The sequence below is a fragment of the Acartia tonsa genome, chromosome 1 (genome assembly GCF_053477335.1).
Source record: "Acartia tonsa isolate MP-2025a chromosome 1, ASM5347733v1, whole genome shotgun sequence".
NCBI classification, from domain to species: Eukaryota; Metazoa; Arthropoda; class Copepoda; order Calanoida; family Acartiidae; genus Acartia; species Acartia tonsa.
In genome coordinates this window covers 21,379,733-21,396,078 of record NC_137260.1, presented here as the reverse complement: position 1 = coordinate 21,396,078, position 16,346 = coordinate 21,379,733, and the positions used below count along the sequence as shown (strand labels likewise).

Sequence of the window (16,346 nt, the reverse complement as noted above, 5' to 3'; positions counted from 1 at the left end):
ACTGTTCCACCCTCTGTCTGTCGGTCTGGCTGTCTGTCCTGTTAATAAGCTGTTCATCGAATGGTCATACCCAGGTCTATTTTCTAGTGGGATAACATCCACCCAACAATTCCTAGAGACGAATCCCCCTGAGAAAAAATATCCTCCTCCAAAATATATATTTCTTTCTCAAAGCAAAAATAATTGTAGAACAAAGGGAGGGAATTCTTCATAATAAACCAGGGGCAAAGCCACTAGTATAGTATCAAATATTTGCTGTACAATAACAATTAAACTTACACGGAAGATTTCGGAGAAAGGTCTTCATCCGTATCTGGTGATCTTTCAGCCTCCAGCAAACTTATGGTTTCCTACAAAATCAATCAAGCTATATTTTTGTCTTTCTATATTTCTGTCTATCTGTCTGTCTTTCTACGCGTCTGTCTGTCTTTCTACATGTCTGTCTGTCTTTCTACATGTCTGTCTGTCCTTCTATATGTCTGTCTGTTTTTTTCTAAATGTCTGTCTATCTATCTTTCAATATGTAAATCTTCTATCTATCTATATGTATGTCTGTATATCTCCTATCTATCTATATGTCTGTATATCTCCTATCTATCTATATGTCTGTATATCTCCTATCTATCTATATGTTTGTATATATATATATACCTGCAGGCTAGCTATCTGTTCTGCTCTGCCCCTCCAGCCCAAATGTTGACCGCCCGCCATTAAAACTTCCATTGCGTCCTCACCAACTTCTCGAGTTAATAGATCCTTAAAAAATTACACATTAGATTTAATTTTACACTTTTGTATTAATTTTAGTTAAGTAAGAGTAAAATGATCCTGTTTATCAATACATAAAAACGATTAGACAAAAATGAAGAACCTAAGTGGTATAATATTTAGTCATTTATTAACAAAATTATCTAATAAAATACTCTACATTTAACAGTAAATTTTATCTAATTTTCAAAGTGTTTCGCGATTACTCATTAGCGTTTATTGCTATGTTGCTATTTTACAAAATCTACATTTTTTATGATTAACTATACTTACCTTTAGCCTTTCAACTTCAAGCTTCAGACTAGAGACTTGGCCTTTATACATTCTTATCCGTCTATGGAGCACAGAAATATCTTCAGATTCACTACTCTCATCTGAACGACCTAAATTAAACCTTAATTAAAGTTCTATTTGATTGTTAGCATATGGATTCATGGAACACAGTTTTCTAAATAAAAAAATACTATTTAATAAAAAGACTATTTAATTTCTTTCTTACATGAGGATTCGTCATTTAACATATTATTTTATTTTCAAAGAGTTTAAATCATGGTTCTTAAGAGATAATACAACGGACCATAAATTAATATACTTACACAATGATGGTAAACAAAATTAACCCTTTGTTGATTAAAGTTATTGGTTGAAAAATTTGAATTTTTTTGCATCAACCTATCAAGATTCGATAAAGTTAGCCTATTTTTGTAGCCAACTAATAAGTGGTGATAAAACTTTGGGTATCAGTTTAATTTACAGTCTAATGTCCCATCTTCACCGGCTATAAGAGTCTAAAAAGTTAAAAGGACCAAAAATAGAAAAATAAATTTAGTTCCAATAATAATGACAAGCGAAACAAAACAAAATAAGTAACCTGATTTGGCACTGGTTAACCCTCCTAGTTTTCTGGCAGATCCCGGGGTGCCTCTGGACAGGCCTCCCAGTGGGGCAGGGGTACCTAGTCTCGGGATACCAGATTTTGAAGAGGTGGAGTTGGAGTTTCTGTTCCTGTACACAGATATTTTGTACGTTGATCATGATTAAGACAAAATGTATTATATCAATTTCCTAATATAAAAGTAACATTATGCTTGTCTGATAATATGCCTGTCTCTATGTCTGTCTTTGTGTACCAAAACTTCTGAACCGACATGATTCTCCTTTAAAGTGTAGCTTTTCATATGTCCTAAAAAGGTTTATCACTAATTCTTTGGACGGTACCACCACTTTCCCAAGATAAATCCCCCATAGAAAAAATAAAGTAGAAAACAAAATTGATGATTCTAAAGAAGTTAAAATTTATACTTTTCTGGGATAATAATTAAAGCATATGATCTATTTTCAGTATTTATATGTACAAAATATATGCCTGGTACTGCTTTGTCCAGTGCTGGAGCTAATTCTACTTGTAGAGAAGGAGCGAGTCATTCGGAGCCCCACTCCGCTGTCAGGGGGATCTTCTGTTATGGATAACTCGGTACCTTAATAGATAGATAATAAGATAGATAGATATCTAAAAGAAAGCAAGAAAGTCATTGGTGTCCTTCTTCAATATAGAAATAGTCTAAACCTAAGAATAGATTGGTACCTCTTGTTGATTTATAGATAGACAGTCATGCGGTGCAATACTTTTCTAAGGAAAGTAAAACACGACTATATAGATATAAAGATAGACTAGATAATGATATCTTTATATTAAAGTAACAGGATGTCTAGATGCCTCTAGCAGCGAATGTAGATAAATATAGAGTCAATTTAATCCACATACAACAGGACGGTAATCACACAGAGATGGCTATTTAATTCTTCAATCAATTAAAATAGGTTAACTCTGCAATATGCAAGAAACTCATAAGAAACAGAACAAAAGATACGGGAAATTACATTTTAATTTGTTTAATATTAGTGTCAGTTTAACTTTAGAAAAGCGTTTAATAAGTTTTTAGACAAAATTACTCGCTAGAAACAAAAGTGTAAAATTATAAGATAATACATATAAAAGTAAACTTCAAGTGGACGAATTATGAATGCAAGGCCCAAAATTAAACATTTCTTATAAAAATTATGTCAAGGGTAAAATAAAGTATAAAAAAAACTATGGAATATAAAATAATTTTTTCCAATTAAAATTGATTGCACCAATTTAATTTTTTCCTCTTAATGATATGGTATGTTACAGGAATAAATGTATAGCTAAAAAAATACTTTCAGATATGATAGGAGTTATGTTTCAATTTTCTTATTTTTTTTTGTAATATTTTTATCCATATTTGTGTAAACTATTTTGCTTTAGAATATCAATATTTTAAAAAAAATTTTATTTAACTTTGAGTGTTTTTTACTTGAAAACGAGCGTCGAGTATTAGAATGTAAAATGCAGTTGCAATGTTTTAAAAATAATGAAAATAACAACCACACTATAAACCCCTCTTGCTACGCCCATTGAAAATCTTCAACCCTTTCTTTCAGCTGTTTTTTTTTGTTTGTTTTGTATTGGTCTGCTGTTAGACCATAAATAGATATGTAGCGGGAGTGTAAATATGTTTAAAATGTCAAAAAAGTTTATAGGTATGTGTTTTTATTAATATAAATTATGAAAATTTAATTTTAACAGCATTTTTAATTACATAAAGATGCGATGCATCTCTACAATTCATTAAATCAAAAAGAAAAAAAGAAACGTTAAATATCTTATTCAGATTTTTCAAAAATAGACTTTTTGTATGTATTATTTACTGATTTGTGTTTTTTTCCTTTACAGGACGATTGAGAATGATAACCTTAGTTATTGAAATATATATATGGCCTGTACAAAGATGTTAGTTTGATAAAGTAGTCTTGGGTTGAGATGGATCAATAGCTTTTAAAACTTTACTTGAAAATATTTACGAGGTTAACGTAGACTTTTTCTGTAGTGGGACATAGTGTCTCAAAAATCAGCCACATGACGTCATAAATATGAGAAAGATGAGGGGAAAAGTGGGAATGTCAAAACCTAAAAAATTTCCGATTCTGTAGATTATATTTGGTTGAAACGCTTGGTTACTCAATTTAATAAAGCAACCAATTAAAATTCAACAAAAGTCCCCAAACGTTCCACAAATCAGAGAACGTTATCATAAAACTTTGGGGACTAGTGAAATAAACAACCCAAAATTTCCTCCGTTCCTTATCCTTTATGCCTAGAGGCATGCATAAATATAAATAATTTATTTTAAAATTTCTAGTCAATTTAAAAATACATAAGTTTAGGTTAAACCTTTGTATAAATAATTGATTGACATTGACTGAACAATTATAAATATTTTCCATGAATTTAAATTCGTTGTCTGTAATTTTTGTCGAAGTTTTTTACAGGTAAACAACAAAAAGGACTGAATTATCATGATATCCACCTATGAATAATAAATTTATGGGAATGTCTTTTAGAAATACATCCAATTTAAAAAAAAGGAAGTTAGTTTGGTTAAGTTATCATTATTTTCTACTAGCGGCCCTACTAGCTACTTTGTAAAGAAAAACCATATCGGTTCAACGGAATCCTTCGGTACAGAAAGACAGACACACACACACCCAGACAAAGATGAATTTACTTTTTTATAAGGATTAACATCTCCAGTGTAAGAACTTATCTCTTCATGAATAGCATGGAATTTTATTTTTTTCCATTGAACTATCCTTTGCACACGAAACACGTCCCAGTATGCAGTATATTTTTATGTGTCTTATGAAACTTAAGAGTATTAAGGCCTAATCTTTGAATGTATCAATACATGGGCATTAGCCTGGACCAAATTGTATCTTATGAAAATTGTAAATAGTAGGATTATTCTCAGAATGTATGCACCAATATATAGACATAGCCAGGACTATATTTAACTTGCAAAAGTGTATATATGTGTATCAATACAAAGCCATAAGCCTGTAACTATTTGTGTCTGAATCATTAAAACAAAGCCTGGGTTAAAACTATGTCTTATTGATAACTAGCCTAACCATGTAGTGTATTTATACAAGGTCAATAGCTGGAACGATTTGCATTTAATAGATTAATAATATTATATAAATATTATTATATATATAGTACCAGGCTAATTGCAACCACAACCCACATCAATTCTAATCCATAACTTATGTCTACATTATGTAATACTGGACCAGGGTACTGGCCACCACAACCCACATTAATTCTATATTACAACTTATGTTCACATTGAACCAGGCTACTGGCCACCGCAACCCACATCAATTCTAATCCACAACATATGTATATATTATGTAATACTGGACCAGGGTACTGGCCACCACAACCCACATTAATTCTATATTACAACTTATGTTCACATTGAACCAGGCTACTGGCCACCGCAACCCACATCAATTCTAATCCACAACTTATGGCCACATCCCAAATAAATTTATATAAAGAGGGATAAAAGAACACGGATAGGAAATTAAATTCTGAATAATAATGATATTAATATGAATTATTATTTTCGCATGTTTCTAACATATGGTAAAAATAAAAGGGGAATTGTATTGGGTATTGGGGAAGGGTAACCGTTCAAGAGAAATCTCATCTAGAAACAAATGACCCCTTTAATTTTTTTTTATTTCAAAACTAAATTTGAAGGTGTTACAAGGGGTCGGCTTCCTCTCCCCACTTTAAGGTCCCCTTAAATGCTTCTAGTCAAAAATTAACCTAATTTCTGTGCAAAAATGGAAAGAGAGATACTTTAGGGGAGAATACCCTTCCAAGAGAAATCACCTCTGAAATTGAGTATTTAGTCGTTTAGCGAGATCTAGACAGACTTTTAAATTATGTATACAATTACTACTCTATATGAGGAAGATAGATCATAGCTACGTTGAGACAGCTTGTTATATTAGGAAATATTATTATGCACATAATATTTTTGGCACATACAAATTGGAAAAAAAGATTTTGTGAGTGAAAATGGACAAAATTAGACAATGTATTAAAAATCAGAATGAATGAACAGACCTTTAAGAAATATCCTTAATTTTAATTCTATTGTTATCCAATTTACCATACAGTATCTTTTGAGCTTGTGTCAGTCTGTAGTAATAAACATCTCTGGCAAACTGCAGTATAAGACATAGCTTGTAGATAAAGGGTGTGCAGAAAAAAATGCGTAGATGCGCAAGTCAAGTTTCAAGTCAGTTGGAACATTTTACTACGTACCTCCGACACTATGGGCAGCATAACTTTATTTTTACTATTAACACAAGCCACGCAATTTGAATTTTGAAAATATAGACTTTTTTGGCACACCCTTCAGATTGAAATTATAGAATCTAAATAGTCTATCTAAAGCAAATGAGTATTATAAAGATGTATAACAAATCTGGAGACAGAGCTTGTTGAAATTTATAATTAGTAATATAATATGTAATTACTGTGGGTAATACTCCATATGTATCATGGATATAGTGATTGGTCAATGAACGCTTTTAATTATCGAAGGGAAACGATGACTCAATTTTTTTTTTTTTTTGGGGGGGGGGGGTTGGGTGATGTGCAAAGGCCGATAATTTTATATACAATTGAAGACAAACAGAAAATACAAAGAAATGTCATATAATGAGCTATTTCAAAATAGTAAAAGTACCTGGACTAGAAAAATCAGCCTTGGGACGTCATAAAAATGAGGGATTATCCACCTCTTTTTAGGGGTTTTAATTCCAACTTCTCCTCTCATTTACCTCATTTTTATGATGTCACGTGGCTGATTTTTGAGACACTTTGTCCAGCTACGTTTGAATGGCTCAAAAAGATTATTTTTTTGTAATGTCCTCTTTGGACATCTTCCCACCCTATAAAATAGTATGTCAAGTATTTTTTTTAATGGACTACCGGACATAAAATGCAATATTAGGTAAAACAAACTGCGACAGAATAATTTTTCAGGTAAACATTTTTATTTCTGTCCATTTATCTTTCCCTGTTTCCCTACCTTTACTACATACAATGTTGTACATTAAGATATATAAGTTTTCCGGAATTTTAAGGTTAGGGGGAGATTTGAAATCTGCATCAAATTTTGAGGATTTTTTATAAAATTCGTTTTTTCTATAATTCTTTATCTAAAAGCGGAAATGCAAAATAAGTTAATTAATTTTGGCATCTGTGATTGGTGGATTTAAAAAATCTGCGCTCTGATTGGATGGCGTACATCATTCAACCAATTAGAGCGCAGGTAGTTTAAAATCCACCTATCCTATTGGTCAAAATTAATTAACTTAAAATGCATTTCCAAATGCATTAAAATTATACAAAAAACGAATTTTATAAAAAATCTTTAAAATTTGATGCAGATTTCAAATCTCCCCCTAACATTAAAATTCCGGAAAACTTATATATCTTATTGTACATGTATTTGGAATTACCTAAACTTTGAAATTCCATCAAATAACTTTAGTTAGGACTTACCAAATTTGATATATTCATGTACATACATATTACTTGTTTCAATACAAGTACATAATTTGGAATATTTCAGGTTAAAACATACAAATTAAAACAATTTACAATAGGTATGTTTATCAAGTAGAAAAACATTTTTTTTAATATTCTCAATTCAACGAAAGCCTTTTCGTAGTAAGAAAAACCAAACAAAATAGGTATGTTTTTTTTGTGTCTATTTTTCAAACAAGTTCTATGACTTCAAAAAATAATACATCTGCCACAGTTTAATAGAAAAGAATTAAATCTACATATAATTTTTCCGCATTAAGCCGTCCAAGATAAAATAATCAGTCCTACCCTATAAATTTACAGATGTTGCAAATTTGCTTTAAAATGTTCTTTAAGATGAGTTTTTTTTGTAATGAAACAATAGGATTTTAATTATTATATTCAGTATTAAGCTAAACCTTTACAAAACTTCTTGAAATATTTCCCAAAACTTAAATAAACTTTATATTCTTCTACTTTTACTAGTATTAAACTTTTAAATGAAGAAGAAATATATTATGAAAGAATTTTTCAGTATGTTATATATTTTTTAAACTGCTGATTTAAATATTAATTATGTCAAATGTTGATAAAATGGTGTGTGTCCCCCAAAATTTTTCATGCAACAATATCATTTAAGGTACTGTAAATATTTCACTGAATAAGATGGTTTAAACTTGAAAATTGTGATAAAAAGCTTAAGGTATTCTGTCTGTGTGTGTGTCTGTATCAAAAGATCTCGCAAACCGCTGTATTTATACATTGAAGAATGTGTTTAAAAATGCAAAATCCGTCTACATTTTTTTCTAATAATTTATTGATTTGATAATTAATAATTACAATGACCTTTCCTTTCTCATAAGTTATAAAACTTCCTGGTACAATTCAAGGTGAAACACCACTTCCGCAAATAATGCCCTTTGAAAAAAACGGCAAAACCATATTATCAAATCATAATCTTAAAATATCATAATTAACCCCTTCTTACATAGTTTTTTGTGCTTTGAGATACATTGTGCATATTTTAGGACCTTAACATACAAGGCATAAGCATTTCAAAAATGGTTTTAAAAATCCTACCTCAACCAGGGAACCAGAACCAGCTGGCTACTTTAATAGCCGATATGGAGAACTATGCTTCTTGGTATCACTTTTTAGCCAAAAAAATAGCCACTTATGTAAATGCTTAATAGGGGGAATTCCGGTAAATTTTTTTCTTCTTCTTAAAAAAACATACTTCTAATAACTTTTTTACAGAATATTTTTGTTGCTAATTACACTTATGGCATTGAGGTTGATGCCTGTCTTGGTCCCATTAAGATCTTGCAACTAGAAGTTGGTCAAAAATCGGTTTAAAGAGAGGTGGGTGGCATAGACCGAAATTACCCCACTCTGGTCATTTGACTTTGGGGGGATGCTTCACCCCCTTAAAATAATTTTTATCAATATTTTAAACTATGAATGGAAAGCTTAGGTCATAAGCTTTCTAACAGTACTAGACGCATGCAGATCAGACAATTTTTTGACCGGTTTTTTCCCATTTGAAAAAAGTTGGTCAAATCAGAAAAAAACTTAATTTTTTTTAGGCAAACTTTTTTTAAAAATCATACTTTTTATTACATGAATATGTTTTTTTAAGCTTTATACATATATTAGAGGCAATTGCCAATTCACAGGTCTTGGATTTTTTTGAAAAAAGTGAAAACAGAATAAAAATGCATTATCAATTACTGAAAATTCACTAGCAGTATTTACATAAGTGGCTAATAAAGTGGTAAGGGAAAAAGTGTGTTCTCCATTAATGGCTATTTTTGTGAAAATTTGTGTTTGATTAGATATAACTAAAAAAGTATTCACTGTATAAAAAAATCGAATCTATACGCATAAAAAGCATCTAGTTATGATTATGTTTATTGTATTAACAATTCACTATTATGTATTTTTATCACTTTTCTAAGCATTTTTTCAAGTTGGGTAAAATCACAATTTTACACCTTGCCTTTTTCAGACCACATGAATGACTGTAAATATTCCCCTTACACAGCTGAGGTCATACATATGATTAATTAACACATGGGCCAATACTACTATTTTAATAGCCATAATGTAAGAAAGGGTTAAAAATAGAAAAATATAATATTTTTTTCCATTTTTATTAGGAATTGGATAACTTAATACTGTAATTTCTGTGAAACAATGAATCTTTCTCCATAAAAATAGTGCGGATGTTAAGGCACACTATATTTTAATAATTAATTTCAACCTTTAATTGCAAAAGTGAAACAAAATTATGAAAACAAATGGACATTATATATTCACGTTAATTGTACTATAACTTATACAACGTGATTTTTAGTAGCGTGGAATTGGTTTAATGAGATTTACTTGATATGATTGTTAAATAATTATGTATACTTAACCTTCTTAAATTAAAAGAAAACACATATTGCAATCTATAGGAATATTTTTGGGGTATTTCCATTCTACACAAAACATTTCAATAAATTATTAATACCCATACAAACATAAACACAATATTTAAAATTTATTATAGGTCTACAACATACGTAAATAAATACAAATCAAATTTGTACATTTATAAAATGATTTGTAAGTGTCCTTTAAATACAATAAATGTGGTCGGTGCCTGTAAACTATTTTTAATTGGATAATCTGGTTTTAAAAGTTGTTATTCATGCTTTATTATTTAGTCTAATTCGCTAAGAATTTTAAGTCTAACATCTAACCTTGAATTTAGTGCTGTGCTGTTTAGATATATGATAGGGACTATACTAATTATGTACTTATGTAAATAGCGTTATATTGTTATAAATATATGAAAGTATAGTTCAAATATATGTAAAAGGATATTTTTTCTTATACTTCAAACATAATTCAAATCAAAAAGAGAAACTTATTCTAAAGTGTCTATCTATACTCTAATTTTTTCGCCAAATAAAATACTGTTATGATATCAATATTTCTAATTTATGTTACATTACAAATTTTTACTGAGCAACCCTATTTATGGGGGGGGGGGAATAAACTAATCACTTCAAAGGATCTTATCAATTTAAATCCCTTCATTTATTTCAATAGACCCTACCCCCCCCCCCCCCCCACTTTAATCTGTATTTTTAGACGTCTGTAATCAATATATCTTTCAGTCGAGTATATCTCAATGAATTTTACTAACTTTATTCACTCAAATAAATAGATGTTATCTTCTAAATGTGATTATATAAAAACGGAAAAATAAAAATACAAGAATCAAAACAACCACAAAAGCGAAGACATTCGACAAACAGACTTTTAAATCATATGCTAATATAGGTTTTGACATTCATAGTCGAATTAACAAATCAAGAATGAATAAAAGTACTTAAAGTTTTTTAAACAAACGAACGAGAAAGCATGTTTTTCAACTTTTGGTACCAGCATAATCTACAATCTATTGACCCCCTTTCTTCTTGAAATTTATAAATAATAAATCTACTCATTTTGAATCCATAATGTCTGTATATCTGTCTGGATGATGCACTGCATCTAGTTTATCTTATTTTAATGTTAGGGTTAGTATTTAATAAGGATTTTAATCAAAACTCTTATCATTTCACTAGTCTTTTTGTATCAATTTATGACAGTTTGACTTTACCAACGCTTTCGACACACACATAAAGAAGGATCTGAAGCTAAAGATCTCTGAAATTGTTTTTACTTTTAAGGAAAACTTTATAAATGTATTGGGTAAGTTTTAAGCTATTTTCATTACCTCCGACCTACTTATTCAATTAAACCGAAAGTGAACCCAAAACGAGTTTTTAAAAAAAAACCACCTAAATTTGTGTGCTTATTTAAGTTATTTATAGTTAGGTAAGGGTTAGGAGAGTCCCGCATGGAATGTGTACCTTTAGAAATGATGGCACAGAATGTGTTTAAGGTATTTTGGAAAGTTTAAAATAAGGAGAGGGGGTTTTGTGTGTGGCAAACCACTTTGTTTTGAGGGACTATCTATAATACAAAGTAGAACGATGTCTGTCCGTCTGTCGGTAACCACTGAACCGATTGGATTCTACTCTTCAGGGTATATACCTATTGGTCCTGCGGTGGTTTTAAGCTATTTTCTTGGGGGGTGGGACACCCCCAACCACCCCAAAAACAAAATAATCCCCCCCCCATTTTTTTTTTTTTTTTTTAAATTTTTTTTTTTACAAATTTTACGAATTTTATGAATTTTACGAATTTTACGAATTTTACGAATTTTACGAAATTTACGAATTTTACGAATTTTACGAATTTTGCGAATTTAATCGCAAAATGTTTTCCTGCTGGGTAGGTGCGAAAATTTGTGATCCGTTCTGCTGGGTAAGTAATAGAAGATGTAATTATACCTCTTGGGGCAAAGCCCCTAGAGGCTAGGGGCGAAGCCACTAGTACTTTATAAAATAAAATAAATGATGAACAAAATACTGAAAGAAGCCGAAACTTATAGACACAGGTCTCAACTTTGTCTAAATGTATTATAAAGTTTGATAACCCTAAGCGTACATTCAAAAATACAAATTAAATTCCTAATATTTAAATAAATCTCTTTTAATTTTGAAAACAAGTAATTGTTAATAAACAATATACCAACCCTTTGATAAAACTATCCTTATTTAAAACTTCACCAAAAATACTAACTCTACATTATGTTGCCCCTGTTACAATATTAACTTGGCATTTTTTTTGGATGTGTGACCCATCTGAAAAGATAGCAGTAGAAAACAAGTATGAAGAATGTTATCAAAGCTCCATAATACTTAAAGCCATCTTCCATAATTTTAGCTCTTATGTAAAAACACCAACCTCTTATGTTCTGACAGAACCCTTTATAGTGTATTCACCTCTACATAATAATATGTGATTAAGTATATATACTCATCTACCCTGCTCTCACAAATTTGCTTTAAATAAGATAAAGCATAAATTCAACCAAAAACTTTCATAATGATCATACAATTCTTTAATCCTTATATAAAAGTAACAGGATCTATCTGTGTCTGTACCGGAGTATCTCGCTAACCTCTGAACCGAAATTTGAAAGTGGAGAAGGGTTGACTTTCACCTTACTCATGAGCCCATAGGGGCCTCTAGGGGATTTTCTGCTAGAATAAAAATATTAAAAGACCTAAAGTAATGAGATGAATAGGTATAAAATAATATTTTGGTCTTAATTTAAAAAGAAAATGCACATAAATGTTTTATTAATATTAATTCCAATTTCTATTAGAGCCACAAGTGTACAACATTTTCTTCTTTCTTCGTCCATCTGTCCGTCTGTCAATATGTCATATTATAATCACCAAACAAAATAGATTGCATCATTTAACTATCTCAATGTATGTACATTTCCCATATTTTTCATGACATTTTGATCTTGTTGTTGCTAAGCTACTTCTGTACGAATTTCGTTAATTTAGGCATGTTAGAATTGTCCTATTGTTCAAACTTTGCATGGTGATTCCTTTAGTAGTTAGGTACGATTTAGAAAGCGTAGCAACTCTATAATCATTTCCAAAATGTCCGTACGTCTATTTTAAACATGTTGATTTGTTTACTTTTTTAACAACAAATTTGTATGTGATCTAATCATCCGATTGATCTGAATTTTGGTATAGTGATTCCTGGGACAACAAAGTATAATGTTATAAGCAAAGCAACTCTATAATAAAGTCCTAAAATGTAAGTATATCCATAAACAGTATCCTGTATTAAGCAGTTTTTCAACAAACTTACTTACAATTTTGCTTTGACTCTTATACATTTCTGATTATTCAGTTCTGACACTATACAAGTGTTAATGTCCGTTTGTCCTACCGTTTCAGTGCTTCGCTTTTATGGATTTTGTCATCCTTGTTAAAGAGTAAATTATGCTTTCCTAAGAAGTATAGATTATTCTGGAACTCCAGATAAGTAGTTATATACTAAGATTACATTTGTCTGTTTGTTAATGAGACTTTATTAGCCTGTTCGAAGACAATAAGTACACACTTATTTAAAGACAGCCCTGCATTATTAAAACTTAGCTTTGGCAACAAGGATGACAACAAACATTGGCAACGCAGCACTATATAAAGCATATTTTCATAACAGATATTTTATTTCTATGCATAACAGTAACATATACAGTTTGACAAATTGAATTGAAAAGATACTTCAGCTTTCTATCACTAATAGCAGCCGAATAAATAACATTTTATTATTAGAAATTCATGTATAAAACGGCTATTTTGATGTCATTATTAGAATTAGGTATAACTAATAGAATTTAACAAAGTTCTTTTATCGCTATATTGTCGAGCGACACATAATTTTAAGATCCTATTGGAAAAATATTTTTGAAAAAACTGTATTTTAACATAAATGAACAAAAATCCATGAAAACAGGAAGGAAAGCATGTCAAATTAATATGGAGGATATCGTATTATATGAAGTATAGAGTTTTTTTCCAGAAGCTTAGGATCCCAATAACTACTGAACTGATTAGGTTCTCTATCTTAGATAAGCTATACATAGGTTTCGTGATGACTTTAGACTATTATATTTTCGGATTTCGGTCCTTGGATGGTTTAAAGCTATTTTTCTAGCTCTGTTCTCCCCCAATCCAAAACAGTTTCCCTAGATACTAGGGACGCAGCCACTAATTATAATGTAATCAGAGACCCTTTCGAACGACGTTTCAGATCAAATATTATTAAGATAGACAGAAATATATAGCTACACTACTTGCTAATAAAGTTTTGTTAATTTTCGATTAAAATTATTATCATTTTGTTTTCCATATTTTGTTGAATTTGTACAAATTTGAAATATTCAAATAAACATGCAAAACCTGAAAGCATATTTGTACAAAAACAAATATTAAATTCAAAGTTTTGAGAAATATCATGGATGCAACATGTAAAATGTCAAAAATTGCTTCTTGATAATTACATATTTAGGGCGAATCTTATCGCGTAATTGGTTGAATTAGAGTGATATAATAAAGTTTATTTTTATTTATTCTCACGTTTCACTCCCCAAGCCCTGAAATTTTTGAGGCATTCCATATTTCTCATGTTATCAATATTTTCTTTACATTTTCTCAGGAAATTATAGAATAGTTGAATTTAAAAAAAAACTTACAAACATTATTTTAGTTAGTTTTTTGTTAGGAACAAGGTCTTTAAAATAAACAGTTTTAATTTGATGTTTTCTGTAGTTAGGAACTCAGGATAATTTTGTCCAATGATCTGTCTGTACATTTCAATTTTTTATTTTCTCTTTCAAGCATTTCTCATTTTAATTTTAAAAGCTTTATTAATTTAAGATTCTTTGTATATATCTTTTTTATTGTGTGTGATAAATTAGCCTATTACTTTAGCTCAGGATGTTTGGTAAACATTTTCCATATTCCAAATATATATTTTAGATTCAATTTACAAAGTTTATCTCTAAATACACACTCCTTTCAAAGAGAAGTTTTCAATTATAGAAAAGCTCTGTTTAAAGTTGTTATTTTTTTAAAGTTTAAAATACTAAAAAAGAAATAATTTCAACTAAACCTACGTTATTTTTATTATCACCTTATTATCATGTTTATTATATCTTATACTTATCAATCTATATAATACAACTTGCGGCTACGCCCCCAGAGGCCTTTACGGACACGTAAAATTGTTTCTTTTCAATCTATTTTAAAATCAGCGATTTACCAAAAATATACGTTTTGCCGCTAGATGGTGTTAGTTATATTTTTAGCTAATTACAGAAATGTCCGCAGGTTGGCGTATTTTTAAATTTTTAAAATTTTTTTGTCGATTTCTCTGGGGAGGGTGGTGGTACCCTCCCCAAAAATAGTTATAAACCTTCCCATGACTTATGAGAAGCTACACTGTAAAGGAGAACCATATCGGTTCAGCGGCTAGCGAGATCCTTCGGTACAAACAGACACACAGACAATCCTGTTACTTTATTATAAGGATTAACTCCTATTATATAGTTTGGTTTGTTTTCGATGTTTTTTTTTTAAACTTTTTTTCTCTCCTATTTAGAAAACTTCAAAGAAATGAACAATATTTCTTTTTCTAATTCAAGTACTACATGATTAAAACAAATTCTTAAAGTGTTTAATTTAAATGTTTCTCTGTTTTGATTAATTAGATGAAGGCCTTTATGTTCTAGGGAGGATTTTGAGCATGAGTATGTGTTTTTATAAGGCTAGGAGATAAATTTAGTGTATTAAATGTAAATGAATCATGCAAGATTCAAACACATGAGGATTGCGTCAAAGTTATAATGTTTACTAGGATTGTAAACACATTTAGGTGCTTTTTCAACCACAGAACACCCAAACCCTCACTAATTTATATTAAAAAAATTATTTATACCATGCGAGGGACAAATACACCTAAGATTTATTCTTTTCAGCACTTTTCACCCTTTTGTCTGTGTGTGAGTGTATGTATGTGTACGGTGTATTTTTGTTAGTTCCTCTTGGTGCTTCATGAATATTTGATTGGAGAAAAGATAACTCAACCTGACCGTCAAGATTTTTATAAATAAGTGTACAACATGTTAATTGTACTTTTTGTTTAGAATTTGCGAACCCTGTGAGATTAGATAGTTTAAAAAGTAAAAAGTTGAAATTTTAAAAATAACATTAATTCGTGCCTATTCAAGTTTGGTTTGGTAAGGTGAGTTTAGGAAGGGTCGAGTAAGGGTAGGATCCTTGCAGGTGACAGAATAAGTTTTATAGGAAGGTTTTATATTATGTATTTATAGAAGTAAATGATTCTACCTCAAAAAAATGTGTGAAATGATTAGTTGGCAACTATTTAAAAGATGTATATTATATACCAAAACCAATTACGTTTTATTATCCGTGTATAAATCCTGAAAACCTGAAATCCTGAACACCTATGTAACTTTCTCACGTCCTTAGCCATTTCTTCAAAATGCATTGCAAACTTTTTTGATCAGTTTTAAGGGAATTGACAATAAAAACATTTAGATTTTCTACAATTCAGATTTGCCGTCATAACTACAGAGTATTTTTCTTGGTTTTAAAGATTTTAAGTT

The 16,346-nt window shown here is 30.1% G+C and overlaps 1 protein-coding gene across 1 annotated transcript in view; it reads right to left on the bottom strand.

The window, feature by feature from the left end:
* The window catches only part of LOC145314857 (uncharacterized), a 73,966-nt gene that overhangs the window by 33,839 nt on the left and 23,781 nt on the right, over positions 1-16,346 (bottom strand). The window contains exons 5-9 of the mRNA XM_080154941.1: positions 2,135-2,246; positions 1,640-1,773; positions 1,042-1,151; positions 652-756; positions 280-350 (exon numbers count right to left, since the gene is read on the bottom strand). Of these exons, the coding sequence (XP_080011067.1) occupies positions 280-350; positions 652-756; positions 1,042-1,151; positions 1,640-1,773; positions 2,135-2,246 (532 nt within the window). The remainder of the gene's footprint in view (positions 1-279; positions 351-651; positions 757-1,041; positions 1,152-1,639; positions 1,774-2,134; positions 2,247-16,346) is intronic.